Below are 24,987 nucleotides of genomic sequence, written 5' to 3'. Positions count from 1 at the left end.
CATCAATAGATGTCTTGCGCATCATTATAAGGGAATACCCCGTCGATAGTGAGGGACTGAGCAAGGCGCAAGGCTGTCTCCGGTCGCAGTGCGGTGGAGGTGGTGCAGACCGGCCGCCATGCATGCGGCATGTTGCTGCCGGACCAGACGTACGAGGGTGCCTCGGCCACCACCCCCTCCTCCGTCCCCACCGCCTCCCCCACATTGGCACCGCTGGCAGCGCTGCTGCGTTCGCATCACGTACGCCCAGACTTCTTCTGCACATACCGGTCACGACAGATTCACACACATAGGTATATTAATTATACCAGCGGAATGAGTTACTATGATGGCCTTTGCACCGTGATTAACTTTGTCTGCAGACAGACGTCGGTGGGTCAAGAGAAGAAAGAGGAGACGCTGGAGGATCCCGGTGAGCGGCGTCAGACGGTGCACCGACCGCGTCGCGTGCGCTCTCAACGCCTCGGTTTGTACTGACATATTATATTTATAAAACGCTGAGTAAATAAGCGCGCATCTTTAGAGTTACGGCGGTACACAGCGACGGTATATCTGTGCAGTCTGTTTGGGCAGTTTTATCAAACATTTAAATCATTGCAGATTATTTCAGCTCTATTTTCTTTTCGACAAATCGTTGTCGATTGCGTTTAGCGTAGTGGGTACAATCTATCGCTCAGTTCATTCAGGGATTCGATGTGTGCGTACGTAGGTCGTAACGTGTCGGAAGAAAACCGGGGACACAAAAAAAAATGAAAAATCATCCGTTTCCTTTCCGTTTTTTCTCATAAAAAGCTCAGCGTTGAGAAACTTAAATAATTTATTATCTTAGGTAGTAGCGCAGTATATCACAGTCATTACAGCATTGCTTAGCGTTATCTAGACGGTGCACGGCAACGCCGCACGGCGCTGGCGAAGTGTCGCGCTGTGTCGCCCTGAGGCGTAATTGGCCCTAGACCATTGTTCTTTTGATATGAAACGTAACCGACGTCACGTATTGCTTTTTTATGTGCGATATATCGGTCCATATTTTTAAATCGAATAGCAGGCCGTGGCCGGAAAATACGTTTCCAATATATAACAAAAATAAAAATAATCTTAATGTGTTTTCCTATTTTTGTAATTCGCAACCCTTGTCCAATTTGAAATGGAACTGCTCTTTTCAATTGAGCGTTTGCTAGAATTAAAACATTTTTTTTTCGAAGTCAGTTCTTATCAAGGTGAAAAAAAGCCACAATTATTATTATTTGGCAACTACAAGTGAGGACCCTCGAGTTCAAAAATAGTTGTGTAAAATTTACATAAATTATTGTATTAATAGATAAATTACATTTATTTTATTAATGGATTTTATCGCAATCTTAATAAGTTCACCCGATAATAAGACCAGTGTTACACTCACCGGGCCTCAGAAAACGCCTGAACTCCGCGGCCGCCGCGTGCGATCACGAGAGTGACGAAATGGAGAGAGCATGTTGTGTGTGTGTTGCGCACAGATTTGAGTAACAAATCATATCCTGCAGAGGCAGTTGAATAGTCTTTTTGAAAATTCATTGTACGGAAGTCCGTAATTTTTAAGTTTAAATCATGGAAATCGGTGTTTAAGCTTCTATTTATAAGTAAAAGTACATCACTGCAGTGTTTTCAGCCTGCAGGCCTTCATTGCGATTATAATACTTTATTAAAGTCATGAGGGCCAACTTATCGATCAGAGAGTTAATGCGATGGCGTGTGCCGACGGTGGTGCCGCCGACCGGCCGCGATACCATGCGTCAAAATGTACGGTCGGCCGTTTAGCGCGTGCCGTAGCAGCAAGTGAATCACGCGCGTGGAGTTGTTACACCGCGTTACTGACGCGAATAATTGTGCATTCGCTGCAAAAACTCATCAAGATTAGTCAACGCCCGGTATTAACTCCGGTAAAAGTAAGGCCGCTTCATTTTTGTGCAAGTTCTTGACTGACTGACTGGCTGACTCGGCGGGATCGTCGGGCACTCGCACCACGAGTGAAACCTCGATTGGTCCGTTACCAATGTGTTATCGAATGTAACTTTGCGTGGTCCATGATAATCAGAGGCGGCGTCGATTATGTGAAGGTAACCGTAAATATATTTTAAAATCCGTTTACTCTTAGCCAGTGAAGTGACTCGATCGGTCTCCTACGATCACGAGTACCGGCGAAAGTTTCGTGATTTTGAATCGATATTTTGTGTTTTAAGTCATGTGCGCTGCTTCGAATTTAATTTTTTTAGGTAAGCAAGATATCATTTATACTTTTGCATGCTTTGCCGGTAAAGATCGGTTATTAAATTTTCGCAGACATCTTGGCAATAAATTCGCTATAAGTTAAAGGCGAACATTGAGGTTTTACATTGAGGTTTCATGTACTTAGATATATGCTACTATACTCAAAGTTTTGCGGGACATGAATGTAGGTTAAAAAAATATGTTCACATGTTGAACCTACATTGTGTTATTTAACTTTTACTGGTATATTAAAATATATTTAATATTTATAATAGGGAATATTTAAATAATATGTTACCGTTTTATAATAATAATGAGAAAGCACCCATTAAAGTAAACGATGATAACTCCACCGGCTTGCCATCCTTATTTGGCAGTCGATTTTTCTTTTAACTTACATGGGAGTATTTTCTATGAAAAATCCAATTCTTAAAAGTAATTCATGAAAATCGGTTTATATTTGGGGAAGACGTCGGTACACAGAAAATGTAACAGACTCTCAGATTTCATTATATCGTTCTTAGAACTCATGTTTTGTTGATAATATAATAATAATATCTTCGAAATTGATTCGCAGCCGGTGAAAATATCGAGGACACAAAATATGGTCGAACTTAATCTCCTCTTTGAAAACTTTAAAAATGTATGTAACAGAACCATGTACCGAAAGCGATTTATTTTAAATAAAATCGTTGAGTCGTCGGCGACACCTGACTCATGTGACGGACACTCCGAGAGCTTTTGATACAACTCGCGACCCCTTGCGAGTTGTGGCGGCTTTAACCGAGGATATGTAAGCTCGCTCGGCTCTACACTACCTTGGCCGACCAAACTAGATTCGTGCGTGAAAGACAGATGGCGCGCTTTAAAGTGACGGATGTCATCGGATAAGTATCTTGCAATTGATAAATATTTGTATCGAGTTTTATCGGCATTTTTCATACGTTATAAGTAGTTACAGATATATCTGAATCCAAGTAATTTTCACACATTCGTATTAATAGACTTATAACGAAAATTTATTGTTTTCGATTGTGGACTTTACGGTGTGACTCGAGTTGTTGATGTTTTCCTCAAAGACAAAATTTTGCTGGATGATTTTGCGCTGATGATATAAACATTTAACAAATTCAAAGAAAACTTTGTCAAAAAACCAACTTGGAATTTATAAAGTATTCATTGTATTCAAAATGAATGTTTGTATGTTTGTTGTCGTCTCTACGCGTTTCTAAGCCGATTGTGATGAAAGTTTGTTGAGGGGTTTCTGCGTGCGCGAGCGAAGCCCGGCCTGGCCCTGACTCTATTTTACTTTGTATATACACATCTATGTCCTTCGCTATTAATGTTTTATGTGACCTCTTATTCTATCCATGCGGGCTGAGTACCTTGTAAACTACGAACATAACTAAGACAATTATTTGTAAGTAACTTTGAGCTCCAGATACACGTCACGACACCTTCCTACACTACCGAGTCTTTATTATAGAAAAATAGGCCTTAAAGACTTTAAAAGTAAATTATTAACAGATTTCGTAACAAATAATAAAATAAAAAAATAAAAAAATTACTCTTTGTGTGCTGAAGATCTTCGTGAAATTATATTCTGTGCTAACGATGGATCGTTTACCTACACAATTGCAACAAATAATTTAAAATTATTATTTTCTGAATACTCGAGGCACTCAACTTTAACTAAATTTGAAGTTTGACTAATATGAGAAAGCAACTATATTACACACCATGAAACAGTAGTGATCTTAATGTAATAGACACTAGTAAGATTTGAGGACACATTTATCGTCCCTAGGCGACTTAGAAGACTGAGCTCTATGGTTCTATATCAGCATCAGACGTTAAAAGAATTATGCAACTCACTTAGAGTACAATACAGATATTTAATCTGTTTTAATGAATAATTTCAATACCTACCTACGTTTGCGTCACGGTATTTTTTACAATAATGAGATGTATATTCTTTGCTGGATTATATTCACAGAACCCGTGATATTCAATGTGAAAATAACCATGTAAAGTAAGAATGAGTTAACAACGCCAAGTTTCTAACTATGATATGTTTACTGTCTTATTGATATAAGTAAATGTAAAATAAATTTAAATCTTTGATTTAAAACATCTTTAATAATTATGGCATATTACTCAATGCAAGTCTATAGACTTGCTTACCTAAGCTTTGTGATTACATTCGAGTGTTGGCAGTTGAGTCGAAGGAGGCCGTCTCAGTAAAAAACCATATAATATTTTTTTAATGACATAAGAAGTGTCAATTAATTTAAAATATTCATTTTAAACTTAGTGATAAACGTTTTTTTTTATTAGTATTTTAGTTCAGTTAAGAGTGGAAAGGACAATTCCAGTTCTCTTTAAGGAAGAAATAAAGCATGAACATTGCAATTGTCGATTCTCTATTTTTTAGGTTTGTATTTTAGCCATTTGTATTGTAAAATTTATTTGTTATTAACAAAATTAAACTCTATTTTTTAGATGAATCAAATTGTTTAATGCTTGAAAAACCCATGACCTTATATATATATATATATATATATATATATATATATATATATATATATATATATACTTAGACGATAAAAAGCGTGGAGTGTGCATGTTGAGTTTTAGTTAGGATATGTATCAGCTTTATTTTATTCATTTAAGATATCTTGTAACGTAATTGGCGTTAACATATAATTGATATCCTTCTTCCTTTATTTAAAGTTAAGTTGTTGACATTAAATGAAGTTATTCACTTCCGTTGTGAACAGTTCACATCGCTCGAATCAATTATTCAAGAATGGTTTACGTTTGTAATGTGTGTGTTGTTTGCGCTATATAACGGCGCTGCCGGATTACACTCAATCGGAGCGCGAGATTTATGTTCGACATTGGATTGCGCAAAAAGTGTTGCTAGTACATGTGGCCCCGATAGGAGCGCAGGTGCCGACCCGAGGCGCAATTTGGTGAGTGTGGTTCAGGTCGCAGTCCCGTAGGTCTAGAGTCGTTCGCATTTCGCGGGCGAGGTCCGACCGATGAACGTAGCTTTCGGCACTCGAGCTTACAAACAAACAAACCAGTCTCCCCGGCCGGCCCTGTCCTCCGCGCCCTCGCAGCCTCCGCCTCACCCGCCGCTGACGCAGTCGTTTTTAGACTAAAATTCATAAAATCAACTATGCGACCACAGTATGTGAATATATCTTTGTATAATAAAATAAGTGTATTTGACTTTAGCTTTACCTATACGATATAAAGGTATCCTTAGAACAGCCTAAACTGATGTTTCACTGTTTGAATAAAATTAAAATATTACTTGTTAACTTTCTTTTTTGCAAATACACTTATTGTGTATTTATTGAAAATATAGTAGGGCTAATAAAGGGCTGACTACGAAGGCTTTGTGGGCGCGTGGCGGAGGATCTCAATGCGGGGCGGGGAAGTGCGCCGCAGATACAGCGGAGCGGCCGGCAGTCCGCGGGGAAACGCGCGTGAGAGTAGTCGCCGTTGTCGGCAAAGAGCGGCGCGACCGCGAAGTGTGATGCGAGCGCGCCGCCTGCCATGGCCACTCTCGGCCTTTCCAAGGTGTTCATACTCGACAAATACTTCACCGAGCTGCAAAAGTTTTGGGAGACGGAGAAGAAGCTGCAAGGTGAGCGAGCGCCGCCCCCGCGTCCCGACCGCAGCCCGACGACGCTGCGCGAGCGCCGGCCGCGAGATTGTGATCATTTTATTACTTCTTATACTGTGCCAGAAAGTTGAAGGCTTTCAAATTTGATGTGTGGTTAATAGCGTTTTTAACGCAAGTTATTATAAATCGGACTAGAAGGACCACGGAGTTGGTCTATCGAGTTCCTAAGTCGTTAATACAAATGTTCTTTGTGACCGCCTGCATGTAGATCGTTAGAGACGTTGAGGTACGAGAAGGTTCGCTTAGTTTCAAATGAGTGATAGGTGTTGTGTTTGGGTGTGTGCTGGGTTTCTTTGTCGCCGCCTGAGGTATTTATTGTTATTCCGTTATCATCTTTACCCTACAAAGACGCATTCACCCTTTGCCCACCCCCATTATCCACATTTATATGTTTATTCTGACATGTAATCGACCGTTATACATCAAGTATATTTTGAGTGAAATTTCACGAGCCCTCTTGACAGCGTACATTTAATATGATTTAAATTTATATTTTAACAAAATAATTATTAAATTAATTGTACTCGTATATCGGTACAAAGGTAGACGAATGCAAAAGATCAGGGAGGCTGCGTGTGCTCCGGCGACTAACGGCGTAGCTCATAGACAGCGAGCACGGGCTGCGGGTGGGGTCAAGTGGAGCCCGCGCGGGGGGAGAGAGGCGCAGGTATCTAAGTAAATTCGGCCCTTTCGAGTGCGCCGCGAGTTTCTCGGCAGGTTCCCGCGAGCAACAAGAAATACTATCACCGTGAATCACACCGTTGCCGCTAGCGTGTTCAGTCCCTTAGCCTTTACGAGTAAAGGTACAAGTATACAAAACGCGAAACTCTCTTCCCGCAATGTCACCTGTCAGAGTCCAAATAGATACATATTACATACCTTAAATAATTCTCGTGATCACCTCCAAAGCCTCGTTTAGCTTGTGTGCGTGTTGCGTGTGGCTGCAATTACACGCGCTCGCGGTGCACGCGCAGTTTTTGTGCCCTTCGAGCTAACGTCATTATGTTAAGCGATTCCCCGCGCTTCATGTCCGTACGGAGAGTAAAGATTTATATATAAACACGATGTACGGCCATTGAGTACAACACGACAGACCACGCGCTGTCACAAAAACCGGCAAATCACGAATGGAGGTATCATGTCATAGATTAGTAACGCATTAGGAGAAGCAAATACTAATACGGGTTAACGTGACACGCGCGCTGCAGTCGACGGCCGACTTAACCGAAACTACACGATCTATAGTGTATCCAACGCTGCTTTAAACTCGATATACAATAATAATGACATAGTTCTATGCCAAATAATAAAGAGTGATTAAATGTGTACACCTAAAAATATTTCAATAGAAAACTCGAACAATGCTTGAAATTATGAAAAAGAGGAGGCAAATAATTTAAAATCGGGTGCAGTTTATATTATCTTAGAATAAATTTTCATGCGCTAGATTTTTTCATTTGTTTCAGCAGCGAATGAGAATTCGATTTAATCGTTTTTAAGATATACATACGTAAATACATTTTAAATTTTAAGACTTTTTCTGGTGTGTGAAAAACATTACATAGTATAAAACAAAGTCGCTTACCGCTGTCTGTCCCTGTGTATGCTTAGATCTTTAAAATTACACGACGGATTTTAATACGTTTTTTTTAATAGATATATTGATAGAAGAGGAAGGTTTATATTTATAATACGTGCACAATATATTAGAGAAACACTGATAATTTTTGAGGTTTCCAAAGTGATGTCATAAATAAACTAATAATTTGTTTCCGCTTATATTGCAAACGACGGTTGAACCCTACAAGATAGATCAACATAATGTACAGTATTGTACACCACAAAAAGGTCTTAAAAAAGTCCTCGATGTTATATATGTCTATCTCTCAAGGATAGCCTATTTTTTAATAACCATTTTTTTATCCTTTACTTTTTACGAGAAATGATGGCTTATTTTCGAAGCGACTAAGCAATATAGATCCCTATATTGCTTATGTAGGGATCTATATATGTATATAGCCCTTTATAGCATTTAAATGAATATTTGCGAAGATACATACTGTTTATTAGTGATTACAGAATTAAAATTCAGCGACATAGCGGTCTGTATTGCCTAATGACAAAAAAGCTGTGATCGTTGTAAGACATTCTGTAGTATATTTAGTATCAGCATTGCACTCGTGCGAAACCGGGGCGGGTCGTTAGTAAACCTATAAACATTACACACCACGACAAACTGTTGATATGCTCTATACTGAACCTACCTAGAGCAAATATCTGTGCCCAGTTCCATCGCAAAATGCAGCGCGACGTGTGTGACGCACGTGTCTCTGCAGAAAAGATTTCAACGCGCACTCGACCGCCGTGCACGATGTGCCTCATGATTACGAGCACAGTAAAATTTATTTTACTCCTGATTTGTGTTGTAAGTTCAGATACCCTACTGAAAAATATCATTACTGATTTTATCGGCTTTCACCTGCCTTTTTTCAGTGATCGGGCGTTTTCTTTTCTTGAGAGATTCATACATTGCATCCTCTTCGTGTCCACACTGTGCACGTCTGACTTTTTTAAATGCCTAAAGGCGATTTTCTCCGTGTCTCAGAAATCAATGTGCATAACCACCGCGCATCAATATTGCTCACATTATTCAAATAAATGCTAAAAATATTCAGCGAAGGCAAAATCGACTTTAATTTCTATATATATAAATAAGGTCGAGTCGTCGAAGTGTGCATTGCCATCGCTAAAGCGAAAACACAGGTAAATAGTTACGTTTTATTAATATGCATAATTATTATTTTTATTTGAGACATTCATAAATTAACATTTTTATGTTTATGTGACGATACGCTAGGCTAAAGACATCAGATTTGATGATAAGTGTGTATGTGTGCGCAGGTTCGGGTTATCTCGATCAACTTTAAAGAGATAACCAAAACTGTTTAATAAAATACCAATTATAGACTGGTATTTCCTGCAGTTACAAAAATGCGTATCTTTTCTCAATTCCCTTGAGAACTATTCAGCATTTTAGTATGAAAATATATAATTTTTAACAAACTTAAAACAGAAGATATTTTAATCGTGTTAGAAAAATAGACCTTCAATTTGCATTCACAAAGCATTACATAGCGTTCGATGGCATTAGCGTAATCTAAACTATAAAACGGTTTAAAGATGACCCGTAAGACGTGAATCACTACAAAGTGTGTATTACAAAAAAAAAAACGTTTTTTTTACAATATGAATATAAAATCATAATACCTGTTATGATTTTATGTATTGTATAGTAATTGTTAAAAAGATTGCGTAAAATTTAAAGCGGCTCATATTAGTGGTAGAGGTTGTTTTCGTAAAGTTTATGATCCCGACGGTCGCGGCGTCGGCGATGCTATCTATCCGCCGCGCACGACGCGCGCCTCTCACCGACCACTCCCTCCGTTAATATCCTTACCTCCTAGCATTACGGCCCGTGGCTCCGACAATCGCGTTGAATAATCAGTCACTATGCCATCATCAGCTATCGCGATACAAAGCGAGACGTCTCGGTCTAGAAGGTGAGATCTCGATCGTTTACGACGTATATATACACACACTTTTCTTTAGGGCAAATTCGACCGTCCAAAATAATGAAAATTACTGAACCGTTTACACTTCTAGCACAAAATATTGACATCAATAGAACTTGCCATGTGGAATTCCATGGCCACGGATATGAAAAAAAACAAGAAATTTATTTATTCATGAAATGTTTTTAAAAATTTAAAATAAGATTAATTTGCTGGTATTTCACTTATAGAGCTTCGATATCAACGTTAATGATTATATCATTTCATTAATTACATTCCGGTTCTAGAAATTTATTCGTTAATATTTTTACATATAAAATGTTATTACTTCGCAATAAATCTACATTTATTTCAATATATTAGTAATTATATATTATTAAATATACAGTTAATTTGATTAAATAATAAGATAAACGGCACTTCGCGCACCTGTTCATTTTTAAATAGCTTTCGTAAGTAACGCAGTACGGCTTACTAACGAAACTCTCCATGACTATGGCGCGTATTTGATAAGGCAAGATTATCTGTGAGGAGGAATTTGCTGTCGTTTAATGAGAAAATTCCTCGCAACACATCGATGGCATCTGCGAGTTGATTAGCACGTGTGAGCGGTGACGCTGACGGCCCGTGCCGACTCTCGGAAGGTTTTTTCGCTCACTCCGCTTGATTAGATACGTGCCTATACGACTTAGCCTCGGTCCACTTCTGGTTTATCCGCTTGCCCCATTGTATAGACCTCGCTTCAAACCGCCGCTAGACTCGTATCGGTCGATGACCGAGACGAGTATGACCGAGCATGTTTAGAGATTAATTATTATTCTAAAATTAAATTATACATTTCTTCTATATTTTAACCTAAAATAATAACCGTAGTCAAATTAACTCTAAATACGCGCATAATAATTGCAAGTATGTATATTAAAGAAACATTACCAGGACAGCGCAACTACGGAAGCGTTTGTCCGGCAGATAAGTGATGAGATTCTTGCGCACGCGCATTGCCGCCGACCAATAACACACGCATTTTTTGCACGGCTCTGATGCCATTAGAAATCTCACAGTAGCTAGTCACCCATAAAAGGTAATGATTTTATTAACATTCCCTTTACAGTGCTCTACATACATTAGGATTATTTAAAATGTAAGAAGTCATCACTCAACCTGACTCTTTATCTCTGACGTGTGAGCAGCTCGCCTCTGTCGACTTTTTGTTAGTATTTTTAAATGTAATTTACACACACCTGCGACTGATATGCCCGTGCAAGCTATTAAATATTTTATGGTAGTGTTTATTTTATTGGAACACTAATATAGGATTTTTTCATAGGAAATATTTTTCATAAGTGGGTCGTGTAAATAAGCTGTTATTACTTGCAGCAGGTGTTCAATCCGATGTTTCGTGAGACATCCAGTTACATCAGAAATATACGTCTTAAATTTCGTCACAGGTATTCGATTAAAGGCGCTGTCAGTTGGACCGTTTTAAATGAGGGAGAGATATATTTTTTGCACTCACTTGTCACGTGTTAACACTCAACTAAATTGAATATACCTCCTACCTGCGTGCAATGCGTGCTCACAAACTACAGACTGTACTCGATGGTTGTTTCCAAAATATACACGACTGCCCGCGCCAACGAAAACAATCGTTACTAGTCCTTGTAATGCTCACCCTTAGTATTTACCAACAGATAACTTAAGCTTGGCATTTTTTTTCAATTATAATTATAATGAAAACCACAGACCGCGTAACGGAATAAAAAAAGTAAAAGCTAATCAATGAAGCACTTCTTCGGTTCATCTACACTTGTGTAAGTAGGGACAGGTCGTGCGGTCGGAACTAGCGCGGTTTTTTCTCATTATAACAATCAATTAACTACTGCAGAGTTATGAAAGTCCTCAATAACTTGGACCTGTTTCTGTTCAGTATGAATATTTTTTTTTTCATTCACACATTAGAATGAAGTTACGTGTTTGGATTGCAACGACGATAAGTAAAATCTTCATAAGGTGCGTGCTTACGTTCTCAATGAAACACAGCAAACTAAAATATTAGAAGAAAAACCAGAACTATCCTTCTACTCCACCACTTGAATGTTCGTCGTCACGTGCGCGGATCATTCATAGGTATCTTACCGAGATCATTGAATAGTATTATTTATCATTAGTATAGAGAACATCATACAACTTTTTATTCGTTATTATACAATGGCTTTTAAACTTTCCAGATCCCATTGTTTCCTACAAAATTTCACGTAAACGACAATTAAACAAAGAATTAATTACGCGAACTGTTTATACCTTATTATACTTAAAGCATTACGAACATATATTTTCTCAATTAAATGATATTTTGGTTACGTATGTATCAATGTTAAGTCTTAAGCCTTGTGTAGCAATCTATCAATTAACTATACATGTATTAATTATTTATCAGAAAGGTGTCCCGAGTAGATTCTGCTAATGCATAGTCTCCTGGCGTACTGTCAAATTTCAGCTCTAATCAAAGACAATAAGTCTTTTCCATAGACAATTTACTAGTTCGACATATTCCTAACAACGTAATATGCTATTTTTTTCAATATACATACATATCAGTTTGTTCGGATATTATATCTGTATAAAGTGTAATTCAAATAATAATTGAAGCAATAGTAGGTCAGTCAGAGATTCATACATTTTGCGGCATACTGTAATGTCAACAGAAACGCTGATTAATTATTTGTTACTCTTTTAATAATTAATAGTATTATAATGTTGTCTTAGATTTTCGCGATTATTACACATTGAAATAAAACTAGTTTTTAACGGATTTAATCGCGTATATTAATTATTTTAACATCCCGACGTTTCGAGCACTTTGCAGTGTTCGTGGTCACGGGCAGACTAAGGTGACATTTGTCTGTTTGAATTAAAAAGAAATATTATTTACAACTACCGCCAACGATTTCTTAATTGGTATCTTGAGTAGCGTTTCGGTTGCACGCAGAAGGCACTAACTGTATCTTTAGGTCTTGCAGTCTGTTGGATTTGGGATTTTAAATTTTTAATAAGTGGATCCCAAGTGTTAGAAAGTCTCCAACCATCTTCTCTATTGAAGTTCGGATGTTTTTGAATTTCAATAGCCTCGCGTATCATTCTAGGAATGAATCTGTGTTCTCTAGCGAGGATCTGTGGTTTATCAAATCGAATAAAATGGTTAGGTTTATCCAGAGCATGTTCACAGACTGCAGACTTTGAAGAACGCCTATTTTTGACATCTCCTATATGTTCCTTGACCCTAGTACCGATACTTCTCTTTGTTTGGCCTATGTAAGATAAACCACACTCACATTCGAGTTTATATACTCCCGCAGTTTGTAAAGGGATATTACTCTTGATAGGTCTCAAGCTTGCACTCCACCAGAACAAGCTGCCCGTGCCTCGCCAGCATCGCAGAAGCCGTATCAAACCACCCACAGTTGAGCGACAACCTGCATTTCTACCATATGTGAAGGGAGTTACAGACAGGATTGGCAATATCTTGAAGCGAGCTTCGATTAAAACCATTTACAAGCCTCATAAGAAAGTGAGCCAGTTCTTGAGACCTATCAAGAGTAATATCCCTTTACAAACTGCGGGAGTATATAAACTCGAATGTGAGTGTGGTTTATCTTACATAGGCCAAACAAAGAGAAGTATCGGTACTAGGGTCAAGGAACATATAGGAGATGTCAAAAATAGGCGTTCTTCAAAGTCTGCAGTCTGTGAACATGCTCTGGATAAACCTAACCATTTTATTCGATTTGATAAACCACAGATCCTCGCTAGAGAACACAGATTCATTCCTAGAATGATACGCGAGGCTATTGAAATTCAAAAACATCCGAACTTCAATAGAGAAGATGGTTGGAGACTTTCTAACACTTGGGATCCACTTATTAAAAATTTAAAATCCCAAATCCAACAGACTGCAAGACCTAAAGATACAGTTAGTGCCTTCTGCGTGCAACCGAAACGCTACTCAAGATACCAATTAAGAAATCGTTGGCGGTAGTTGTAAATAATATTTCTTTTTAATTCAAACAGACAAATGTCACCTTAGTCTGCCCGTGACCACGAACACTGCAAAGTGCTCGAAACGTCGGGATGTTAAAATAATTAATATACGCGATTAAATCCGTTAAAAACTAGTTTTATTTTAATAGTATTATACTTGAACAACAAACAAAATGTGTTCGTGTGTGTATATACACGATCTACGTTATATAGTTTCAGTAGTATATGGTCATAGACATAAGATTATAATCAGTAAATACTTTATACATACTATCGCTTGATCTACAATTCATTTCAACACCGTCAATCAATATATTTTGCAAAGGTGATGTCAAAGAATCCTAAAAGTTATGCAGACTAAAAATAAACTGCGCATATGATTTAGGTTTCGCTAGAGTTATACCATCCGCACTTAAACTGCTTCAAACTGCACTTTTCAACTGGCGTGTAGATCTAATATACGTATTGACACTTAGAACTAAGGCTGGCAGTAATTTATAGATATGCTGCGTTAAAACCATGCCTGCACTTTATAACGACCCCATGCAATCGCTCTCGCGGGCCATACCTGCAGCATCATCTCAATGGTATCGAATACGCTGTACTATAACTAAACGTTATATCAATCGATGGTCAGAGAGGTCGTCGCAGTGCGGTGCTGTCATTGCGACCGGACACAACCGGACACGCCGCGCGCCTCGACATTCCACCGCCGCCGAGAACACAATTAACCGATCGACCCACTCACAGTTATGTCCGCTTATTTTCTCATCACCTCAGAACCGCCTATGAGGAAAACATCTTCGGGACGTGTTTTAATATTAAAACTCCGTCGACTTTGTTACCGTTAATTCCTCATGTTTGACTCGCGCAGTCGCACTATTATAACAAGTTTTTTTTTTTCTTTTTGATCTTTATCTTTACTCACGTATATATTTTTGTATTATTCGTGTAGAAACGAATTCAAAAGTTAATAATATGATTTAAGATTATGAAGAAAAATGCCATAAAACTTGTGAGTACTTCGATTGTGAGGGCCATGCCTTGTACATTTAGAACGAGCAGCTTAAGTATTTGCGTAATATCAGCCTGACAAAAGTGCAACTTTCACGAGTTCGGAGCGGTTTCTCTTGCATCAACAAAAGCTGCTTCAAATATTCGAAGCCGCGTCGAAGGCGGCCGGGAAGGCGGTGTCCTTCGATGGTGCACCAATAAAAAGGTTTTTGACGCGGCGTGTGTTCCAAATTCCAATTTGAAACAAATTCTAATTCGATAGTCGCAAGGTCGAATTTTCAGGACATGGCACGAGTCCGGAATACGGCTGAGGCCACTGCGCCTGGACAACCGGTTGTCTCCCCCCCTTGTTGAGTTCCGCGGCGCTCGCGCACTACCTCGTCAAGTCGCCAAGTCGACAGAACTGCGTGCCCCTCGCACTAACAATGAATATTTTTTCTACGTTACAACGCGATACGAATGCACGTAACGTAAACAGGGCTCTGAATGTGTCAATTATATATTTTTTATTAATACTTGACAAGTTCCCTTCTAGCTTTGGCCATACGAACAATGCGATAAGACTTGACACCCTCTCTGACACAGTTACATAACAGTATGTAATGACTGAATAATTTTTATTTTTATAATAAATAATTTCAACCTTTGTCATTTTGTAGAAAGACCATACCTATGGTTAGGCATTTCGTCGTTATGTCGTTAATCTATATACATTTAAAACTTAACTCACTCGAAGTTATCTTTAAGTCATATCTGTCATTCCAAAAAAAGGGGTAATAATTTATTAACTCCATTATTCGGAAAGCATACCCGAATTTGATGTTACGAAAAGAGTAGCAAGATAACTTTGACTACACATAACTACACCATTCTTACACAAAAACATATTCTTTCGTTTACTTTTAGCACACGCTATTTTATTTGTAATATAATATCGTCCGAGGACTGATATGATGATGGGTGCAGAAGGTGGTCAAAGTGCTGTTTGTTTATTATTACGATAGAGTTATAAAGTATTCACGCTATCTTCATCCCCTCCCTCCACTCGGTGACTCTGATGACAGCTCGATGGTTCGTTCGGTTTCGATCAATATATACATGCAAGCTAGTATAATTAGATCAATGTAATTTCTTGTGTCATATAAACAACCAATTAATCGTAAGAAAAAGTCAATTTTGATACATTTTTGAAATAAATATAAATTAAATATACAAGATTTATCATAGTAAGTTGTTTGTCAAGCAGACGCATCTTCGTCGAACGAAGCGGTGCACCTCCAGCGGCGGCTGCTAAGCCTCAGCTCGGAGCTGGTCACCCTCCGTAATCATCTACACGTTGGCGGAGCGAGCGGTGGCGGAGCGGGCGCCGCTGGAGCTGCTGGCACCGCCGCCAGCGGTACTTCGTCCAGCGGCTCGCAGCCCGCAGTGCCCCCTCGCGCTCCATTGTTACTTCCACCACCGGCACCTGCGCCTCCATTGCAGCCTCACCACCCTCCGCCGCCTCCACCAGGTTACTCACTTTGGCAACGTCGTTTTCATACATTTAAAGTGAACCCGTCCCCTCAAATCGATTACATTTAAGGAACTTTCGAATGTATTTATATAATCGAATTTCAGTCACGAAGCACCGGTTTAGACATCGGAATGTCGTTTTAATCGAGAAGAACGAACAAGAATCTCGCTTTCGATATACATCAATGTGTTTAAACGGTGCGCTGATTTAACGAACGCTGGCTTTAATAGATTGTAAATATTTTTTAAACGCGTCACAGAGGCGAGATGGCGGGCGGGCAGCGGAAGCGGGACCGCCACGGCGAGCGCATGCGCGAGCGCGGGCGTCGGAGCGGGCGCGGGTACCGACGTGGACGACCTCATCCACCTGCGAGGCCCGCTCACCGAGGACGCCGTAGTGCGAGCACTTCAGGCGCGATTCTATCAAAATAAATTCTACGTAAGTGGTTGTTTATCCGCACAAGGAAAAACCTATATCAGAAGTGCCCATAGAGGATAATATTCGCCTGCAGACGTCCGTGGGGCCGATACTCATCGCGATGAACGCGTACACGGACGCCGGCAACGCGCTGACGCCGGGCGCGGCGCGCGCGCAGCGGCCCGAGCTGGCGCGCCTCGTGCACGACGCCGTGCGCCACCAGGCCGACACCGGCTGTCCGCAGGCCATCATACTGTCAGGTGTTGAGCGATTTCTGATCTCATTTGCATATTCTCCCCCTCGCGAGATTGCGGCTGCTTTTACCGCTCCTCGTGCGACGATTATCGATCTAATGTATCGCATGCGGCGCCAGGTGTATCGGGTTCGGGTAAGACGTACGCGTCGATGGTGCTGCTTCGGCGACTATTCGACGTGGCGGGCGGCGGGCCGGAGACCGACGCCTTCAAGCATCTGGCGGCCGCCTTCACCGTCCTCCGCTCGCTCGGCACCGCCGCCACACACGCTAACTCGCATTCCAGTAGGATCGTGAGTAGCTAGCTTATTGATTATTTTTAGTGCTATAGTATTTTTAATCACACGATGCAATGAACGCTTTGAAATCGGTCTTCTTAAATATGGTATCGGTATTGGTGTTACTTATAGGAAACTATAAATCTATGAAAGCATATATCTAGAAGCTTTATTCATAGTTAATCCTAATCCTATGAAATAAAGTTGGTCAAAAGTATGACGCGTTTCATTTAAGTCCTGTTTCCAGGGTCATTTCATCGAGGTGCAGGTGACGGACGGTGCCCTGTACCGCACCAAGATCCACTGCTACTTCCTGGACCAGACGCGCGTGGTGCGGCCGCCGGCGGGCGAGCGCAACTACCACATCTTCTACCAGATGCTGGCCGGCCTCACGACCGACGAGCGCTCGCAGCTACATCTCGATGGCTACACGGCGAACGACCTGCGGTATGTAATCCTCATTCAATCTAGTTTAATTTATAGGTAATATAAAATTAATTTGAAAATAAATTTAAAACTAAAACATATTACCTATAAAAGTGTAAAATTTTAGTTTAGCGATTGGGCTACTAGCATTTATAAGAGTAAAAAAATCATATAATTATATAAGTTATATAATGATATAAGGCAGTGGCAAAGGCAGTCATGAGACTACCTTTGTGGAACAAGTTGAGCGATATTTAAAAACTTTTTCATTCGTTTGTATTCATGCTAAATTTATTTAAGATTTAATCTCTTATAATTTATCGAATATAAGAGATAAAATCTTAGATTCAAAGGATGATATCAAGGCTACTTGGGATATAGTTCAGTGTTTGCTGTGAACCTATAAAGACAATTTAGGCCATGGATTTGTAATACTAATGTATAATAATAATAATCGCCGAAATAACTTCCCACTTAAAATCATCAGCATCAGCAAATCATCTTCAGAAGCCAATAAATTACTAATAAATAACTTTACCACAGTAGCGTTGAACTTTCATTTTAACGAGTAACTTCATTAGATATTATAAAGGTAGTGTATTGGGTCTTACCGCGCGCCTATACAATTCTATTATTGATGTTACCGGTCCGTACACAGCCCTAATTTTTAAAAATTTCAAAGAAAAGATAACGTGGGTATACTTACGGTTGCTTTACAATATGTTAACAACAATATTATGTATATTCACAATAATATAGATATTTCCGAATGAAACGGCGACAATCATTGTGTAGACACGAAGAGGAAAGCTGAACTAATAACAACTAGTTTCCGCCTTAGCAAAGTTAATACATCATTCCAAAGACACGGTATTCTACTACTAGTCTATTAAAATGACACACTTATTTTTAACTTGGCCTATTAAAAAAATTAAAGCTCATCAAAAAATCATTGCTATATAAGGAATTTTACTCAATACTAGACTATGTTAAAGATAAAAATAGTCTTAGTTTTAATTAATTACTAGGTAGGATGTATAAAATTTAATTGTACTTTACTGACATACTCTGTAATTGAAATGGTGGGAAAAAAATAACTACTGAGTTGCTTGCCGGTTCTTCTCGGTAAAAGCTACTTTGCGAACCGGTGGTAACTTTACACTTAATTCAACACAGTGACATGACGTCTCGAAGGTGCTTTTATGAGCATACTTGAATAAAGAATATTTTGATTTTGACAAATTAATTAGGGTTTGCCGTCACTTCTACATTTAAGTTTTAAATTTTAAAAGGCGTTTGTGCATCGTGCTTATTCGAGATTTTACTTAAAAACTATTAACATGTCTTCCGAACAGTTATTTGGCCTCTTCTCACCCACGACGACCCGAAGCCGAAGACGGGGCTCGGTTTCATGCGTGGAAGAGCTGTCTCGGAGTCCTCGGTATACCATTCCTGGACGTACTGAGGGTGCTGGCCGCGGTGCTGCTGCTCGGCAACGTCCACTTCACTGACAACGCAGAGGGAACGGCGGAACCGAACGGAGAGGTAGACGACCTGAAGTCGCATCAGTGAAGGTATTCCGTCAGTCTCGACGTCGTCTCACCCACGCCCGATCTATCACAAGGCGGAGTTGGTGGCGGCCGGCTCGCTGCTGGGCGTGGGCGCGGCGGCGCTGATGCGCGGGCTGGGCACGCGCTGCGCGCCGCGCGCCGCCCGCGGACAGGCGCGCGCGCCCGCCAGCGCCGCCGCCGCCGCCGCCGCGCGCGACGCGCTCGCCAAGGCGCTCTACTGCCGCACAGTCGCCACCATCGTGCGCCGCGCCAACTCGCTCAAGCGCCTCGGCTCCACGCTGGGCACCTTGTCTTCGGACTCCAACGAATCCGTGAGTGGACTATCGATCGCGTAGACGAGCGACCGACCTTCTCGTGGCGAGTGAGTTGTCTCGTGGACGCCGACAGGTGCACCAGGACGCTGCGTCGCGACGCGCCTCGACGGCCGGCGGCGGCGCGCGCGGCCGTGCGGGCGCTCGCTCGATGGCGGCGCTCAACGACGCCGTGCGTCACGCCACCGACGGCTTCGTCGGCATCCTCGATATGTTCGGCTTCGAGGACGCCGGCCCGAGTCGGCTCGAACATCTCTGCGCTAATCTTTGCGCCGAAACGATGCAACACTTCTACAATACGCACGTTTTCAAGGTATCCATATATTCTACTCGATATCCAGCTAGTTAATTTTTCGACCAAATTAGATATTTCATTCGAACTCTCGCATTTTTAGTCTTCGGCGGAGTCTTGTCGAGAGGAAGGAGTGACCGGTGCACTGGAAGTGGAGTACGTGGATAACGTGCCTTGCATCGACCTGGTGTCGTCGCTGCGCACGGGGCTGCTGGCCGCGCTCGACGTGGAGTGCGCCGCGCGCAACACGGCCGAGCAATACGTCGCTCGCATTAAATCCGCTCATAGGTAAAGCGTAGTCTTAAACCGATCGGGAATAATAAAATATTGAAATTATTTCAATAATTCCACGCTATTTTTCCCGCAGAGGCCATCCGAGATTGGCGGAACCGAGACCGCCACATCCTCGGCGCTTTGCTGTCAGACACTACGCGGGCGAGGTGACCTACGACGCTAGCGATTTTCTGGATGCGAATCGCGACGCGGTACCCGACGAGTTGTTGGCCGCTTTCGATACGAGGACTTGCGAGTTCGGTTTTGCAACACATCTATTCGGTGCCGAACTCAAGGTGAACGAAGCCCCGATCGTCGAGTTCGATTTCTACCGAAAATACTCGTGTAGAACATATGTTAAGGCCGCGTTTGCGTCGCAGGCGCTGGCGGCGGCGGGCGGGCCGGCGGGCGCGCAGTTCCGCGCGTCCCCCACGGCGGGCGGCGCGGCCGTGGCGGCGGGCGCGCTGGGCGCCGCGCCCCCCGCGCCCTGCTCGCCCGCCGCGCCGCCCTCCACGCTCACGCAGGACTTCCACACGCGCCTCGACAACCTGCTGCGCACACTCGTCCATGCGCGTCCGCACTTTGTGCGCTGTCTGCGAGCCAACTCGACGGAGACCCCCATGCATTTCGATCGCCTCACGGTCGCACGACAGGTGACCGAATTAGTTTTCTGCTTCATTCGTTCAGTCTACGATCTTTATTTTTTAGGAGTACTTGGTTTTATAAATCTATAGTCACATTCCTTTAAATATCATTCTCCATTCATCGCAGGTTCGCGCTTTGCAAATTCTGGAAACCGTCCAACTCATGGCCAGCGGATACCCGCATCGCATGCGGTTTCGCGCGTTCAGCGGCCGCTACCGCGCGCTGTGGCGACGCAGCGCCAGCGGGGCGGACCGCGAGTCCGGCGCGGGCTGCGCTCGCGTGCTGCGCTCCGTGGCCGCCGCCGCCGCGCCCCCCGCGCCCGCCTCGCCCGCCGCAGTGCGCTGGGCGCTCGGCAAACGACACGTATTTCTCAGCGAGGGAATGCGACAGGTACGAAGTCGCCCTAGCCGCGACGAGATCGTTTTGATTACAAATAAACACCAAATCTACACATTCGTAGGTTTTGGAGCGCATGAGGCGCGCTCGCCGGCAGGCGGCCGCCGAGCGCATCCAGGCGGCGTGGCGGGCGCAGCGCGCACGTGCGGCGCGCGGCGCCCGTCCCGCCCCTCCCGCGCGGCGCCGCCCCGCGCCCATCGCCGGCACTCCGCCGCCCGACCCCGCCGACAAGTGCGATCCCCAACTCGTCAAACGGACCTGCTCGCTCTTCGGCCTCGACCTGGTGAGTGCTCCAGCGGCCGTCCCCGCTCCTCCGCTCCCCCGCTCCACCTCCCCGAGAGTCGCTCACCGCCGCCGGTCGTGTCGCAGGAGCGGCCGCCGCCGCTGCCGCCGTCGCGCGCGTACACGGTGGCGAACGGCGTGAAGCTGGGCTACCCGCAGCAGCGCACCGTGGCGGCGGACTGGGACGAGGCCGGCGTGCGGCTGCGCGTGGGCGACTGCGTGCTGGCGCTGGGCGCGGCGCGGCGCGGGCACGTGTCGGTGCAGGCGGGCGGGCGCACGGTGCCCGTGCCGCACGCCGTGCTGGGCCCGCCCCGCGCGCCGCGCCCCGCGCCGCCGCCGCCGCCCGCGCCCGCCTGAGCGGCCAGCCGGCGCCGTGGGACTGTGCCAAATGGAAGAGCATCGTCGGAGGCGGTCGGCCGGCGGTGGGGCGGCGAGGACGGTGCCTTCAGTGCGTGGGTGTACATAGTAGTTAGGTATTTATGGGGTCGAGAGCTCGCCGCGTCCGCGCGTAGGGAGCAGTATTACTTCGTATTAGCTTAGACGTAAGAAAATCGATCCGCTCTGCCGTCGCCGTCGACCGCCTCTCTGCTGTGTCGTTTCCTCTGTGACGTTAAAATGCACGGACGTTTTAATTCCGAGCACGTTTCTGTAAATACTGCAAGTACCGATTTTTCCGCCTCTGAAATTCATTTCTCGATAGAATTACACGATCGACGACGACTTGTCTTCCATATTATTTACTTATATATTACATATGTTTTACGGAATGTGTTACTGCTTATGATGAAATTATTTCTGTTACCATTTTATGCATATAGAACAGTGGTTGAATTTGTACTCCGAATCGAATAAAAGTTTATACGAATGTCTCATAACATTTGCATATTCACAATTTGGATAATTAAGAGCTCATTGCGAGATGTCGCCAGGGATAGGAGCGTGAACCTAAACTGGGCGTTGTGAGTTCTGGACTATCTGTGTGCTTGTATTTATAATTCTCAAACTCGACATTAAAAAAGCGTCAAGAGAACCCCGCAAATATGTTGGAACAAATGTTGATTCATGTCCACAGAGTTTTCGCCCAGTTGAGGGGAATGTCGGGACATAACCATGAGTATTTTAAGAGCTTCTTAACTGAGACAAAGATACAATGTATTGCTGATAATCGAAATGTATTACCCTGAAGACATAATTTAATTCTATCGTTGTGGAGATAACAGACTATTTTATGAATTAGGTTCGGTTAAGATTTATTTTAATTAAGGTATATATGTGTTTTGTGCCCGACACTCGTGGGTGTGGGTCGAGTGGGAGGCGCCTCGGCGAAGGAATACTGCATTCCAATGGCAGGAGAAGTGACGATGGGTAAACCTTTGATTTACATATTGCGTGCGATATCTGCTGTGCAGCGCACTGCCAACTCTTGCTGATGAATATCCATCACTATCCTTATTTATATCCACACTACTCTACTTAAATCCACTCTAATTTTACGACATTCAAAATCTGACTTTTACACGAATCCTTAATTAGTACCATAGATTATGTAATAATATCATGTCAATTCAAGGTCAACCTTGATTATTAAGATAAACATCTTAACATCTCTTGCCATTCGAAACGACTATACATGCTCAAAATGCTCAGTACAAGTTTATTCTATTGTTTTTTTTAGTTTGAATTGTTATATCGACATTTTAATAAACAGCCGGTCAACGTACCGACACGTCTACTAATTTAGTTGATATTTCAATATCGAATCAATCAAATGAGCTGTAATAAGAGTGATCGTGCGAGTGTCATACATGTTCTTTGGTCGAACTCGGTCGGCTCGCGTCTCCTACGAACTTGCCAATATGAGTCTGATACCTTTATGTATTCGGAACGATATTGAATAAATATGTTAATGTAAGATGAGAAATAAACAAATGCATTAAAATACTTCTTTTATTTATATTTGCTGTACTCATAATCAATACACAAAATACATTTGGAATGTGTGGAAGCAGCGGGACAGGACCTCCGAGCGCTCTCAGAGTCGGAGAGCGGACACACTATTCGAGAACACGGAGCGGAGATCATCGCTGCTGTGTTTTACACGAGCCACTATTATCTAATCCGTAAAATACAAAAGTTTACAATTTCAACAATTTACATCAAGAAAAACACTCAAAGAATTTATATAAAACGTCATCCAACACGATTACACTACTATATCCTATATTATAGCTATTAATTCTTCTCTCTATACAAGACAACGGTAGAATAAACGATTTAGTCGAAAAAGGCAATAAAAGACTTACAACTAGTCATTAAAATATTTAGTATCTTGCGTCATACGACAACAGCAACGACCAGGTCCCATAGACATTCAGAGTGCTCACTGAGCGGAGTGAATATAACACTTACTGGCTACGCTTCGCGACAGAACTGCGACGAGGCGTACGACGCCATCGTTACAGAGGCTCCCGCTGATAACGAGTTTGACTGAAAATGGCTACACTTTGCGAACATTCTATGGAAATGAGCTACGTACGATACTTAACTATACCAGCCGAGACGAGCCCGCGACGGAGGCGGGAGGCGAGTCAGTATCTTAAAGCACAGAGGTAGACGTTAACGATCTCGAGACTATCTCGAATAGCTAATGAAAATTTGGCCACCATTACACATACCGTACCTATTATATAAATGACATTTATCTCAATTAAAATATACTCTTTTATATATATAATAATACTGGCGATCGTCTTTTTGTCGAACCATTTCTGTATCGTATCGGTAATTATTGAACTTATCTGGAACAAGACGAAGTAAGCCGCTCGACGCGAGAAGGCGGACTGCATCGCGACGATGGTTCTAATTAAAGCTTAAATAAAGTGTAAAAGCAAGCATGTAATTAATCGCCGTACTATAACGTATTAAGTATTGTCACCTGAAGCGAGGGTGCGCAAATATGATGATTCAACTAAAGCTTGAGAAGAGTCTGCGTTTGGGAGAAATACACAGATATACCAGAGATCACACAAATATTCACACGTTAGTATGTTGGGTCAGCGCGGAGACGCACACTACGTGTAACTTAAAACGATCCGTCAACATTATGCTCACAAAACTTTATAATAATTTAACATTATATTAATATACACGACAAAGACGTGCAGTATCATCGCATATACTGTACGGTACAACTTAATAATGTACAAATGTCCTAAATTTTGGAGGCAATGCGCGCGATAAACTTGCTTATATTAGGTGTAGAAATCTTACGTCTGTAGAAAATTTAACTAACTTGCGAAAGTACAACCCGAAGAAAAGTACACGTTGCTATTATAAGTTGCCAACTGTTGGCAGGCGCGTGGGCGGCGGCCGAATGTAACGACGCATTGGCAGTTTCAGTTACAGTTTTGTTCGGGATTCGTAATATATAAAATTCATTTAGTAACTAGTAATAACGAGGTAATTCGCAAATTTTTATAAAAACGATTATATACTTGAGTATGTAAAGCCTAACAGCAGAACGACACGCTCGCAGTACGGTTGCTAGTTCGTGTGGTTTCGTTAGAGGATGAACATCACGATCCGAACGCTTCCGCGCGCAATATCTAGACGCTCGCCTACGTCAGCGGCACGCCCGCGAGTACGCTGATTACGTCAAACGCGTAAAGATATAAAAGTTACAAATCTATTCAAAAACACGATAGAGGCAAAAGTATCAAAGACATCCGCGACCGCTATAACTATGAACTATATAATATAAAGAAG

General features: G+C 42.3%; 1 protein-coding gene across 3 annotated transcripts; it reads left to right on the top strand.

Annotated features, from left to right (window-relative positions):
• The first annotated feature begins 114 nt into the window (after positions 1 to 114).
• LOC125069104 (unconventional myosin-IXb) lies at positions 115 to 22,450 on the top strand. Of its 3 annotated transcripts, XM_047678470.1 has the most exons (16): positions 115 to 293; positions 363 to 466; positions 15,812 to 16,075; positions 16,338 to 16,516; positions 16,590 to 16,755; positions 16,869 to 17,041; positions 17,274 to 17,473; positions 18,808 to 18,997; positions 19,077 to 19,334; positions 19,420 to 19,647; positions 19,730 to 19,914; positions 19,994 to 20,195; positions 20,280 to 20,552; positions 20,671 to 20,934; positions 21,005 to 21,223; positions 21,310 to 22,450. In XM_047678470.1, the coding sequence occupies exons 1-16, from the start codon at positions 130 to 132 to the stop codon at positions 21,577 to 21,579; spliced, it is 3,339 nt and encodes a 1,112-aa protein (XP_047534426.1). In that variant the 5' UTR covers positions 115 to 129; the 3' UTR covers positions 21,580 to 22,450. The 3 variants fall into 3 exon arrangements, with proteins under 3 accessions (XP_047534426.1, XP_047534428.1, XP_047534427.1); XM_047678472.1 differs by lacking the exons at positions 115 to 293; positions 363 to 466 and adding an exon at positions 5,727 to 5,902; XM_047678471.1 differs by lacking the exons at positions 115 to 293; positions 363 to 466 and adding an exon at positions 5,727 to 5,902 and having other exon boundaries at positions 15,809 to 16,075.
• The last annotated feature ends 2,537 nt before the right edge of the window (positions 22,451 to 24,987 follow it).

Source organism: Vanessa atalanta, chromosome 15 (assembly GCF_905147765.1).
Source record: "Vanessa atalanta chromosome 15, ilVanAtal1.2, whole genome shotgun sequence".
Taxonomy (NCBI): domain Eukaryota; kingdom Metazoa; phylum Arthropoda; class Insecta; order Lepidoptera; family Nymphalidae; genus Vanessa; species Vanessa atalanta.
The sequence above is the reverse complement of the archived record's forward strand: the minus strand, read 5'-3'. Positions and strand labels throughout refer to the sequence as shown.

Bases quoted from the DNA above. Each gene is read 5' to 3' on its own strand.
- LOC125069104 (XM_047678470.1), top strand. From the start codon at position 130: ATGTTGCTGCCGGACCAGACGTACGAGGGTGCCTCGGCCACCACCCCC. The intron at 294-362 runs GTATATTAATTA...CTTTGTCTGCAG, and splicing joins CGACAGATTCACACACATAG to ACAGACGTCGGTGGGTCAAG. The intron at 19,335-19,419 runs GTGAGTGGACTA...CAGGTGCACCAG, and splicing joins CTTCGGACTCCAACGAATCC to GACGCTGCGTCGCGACGCGC.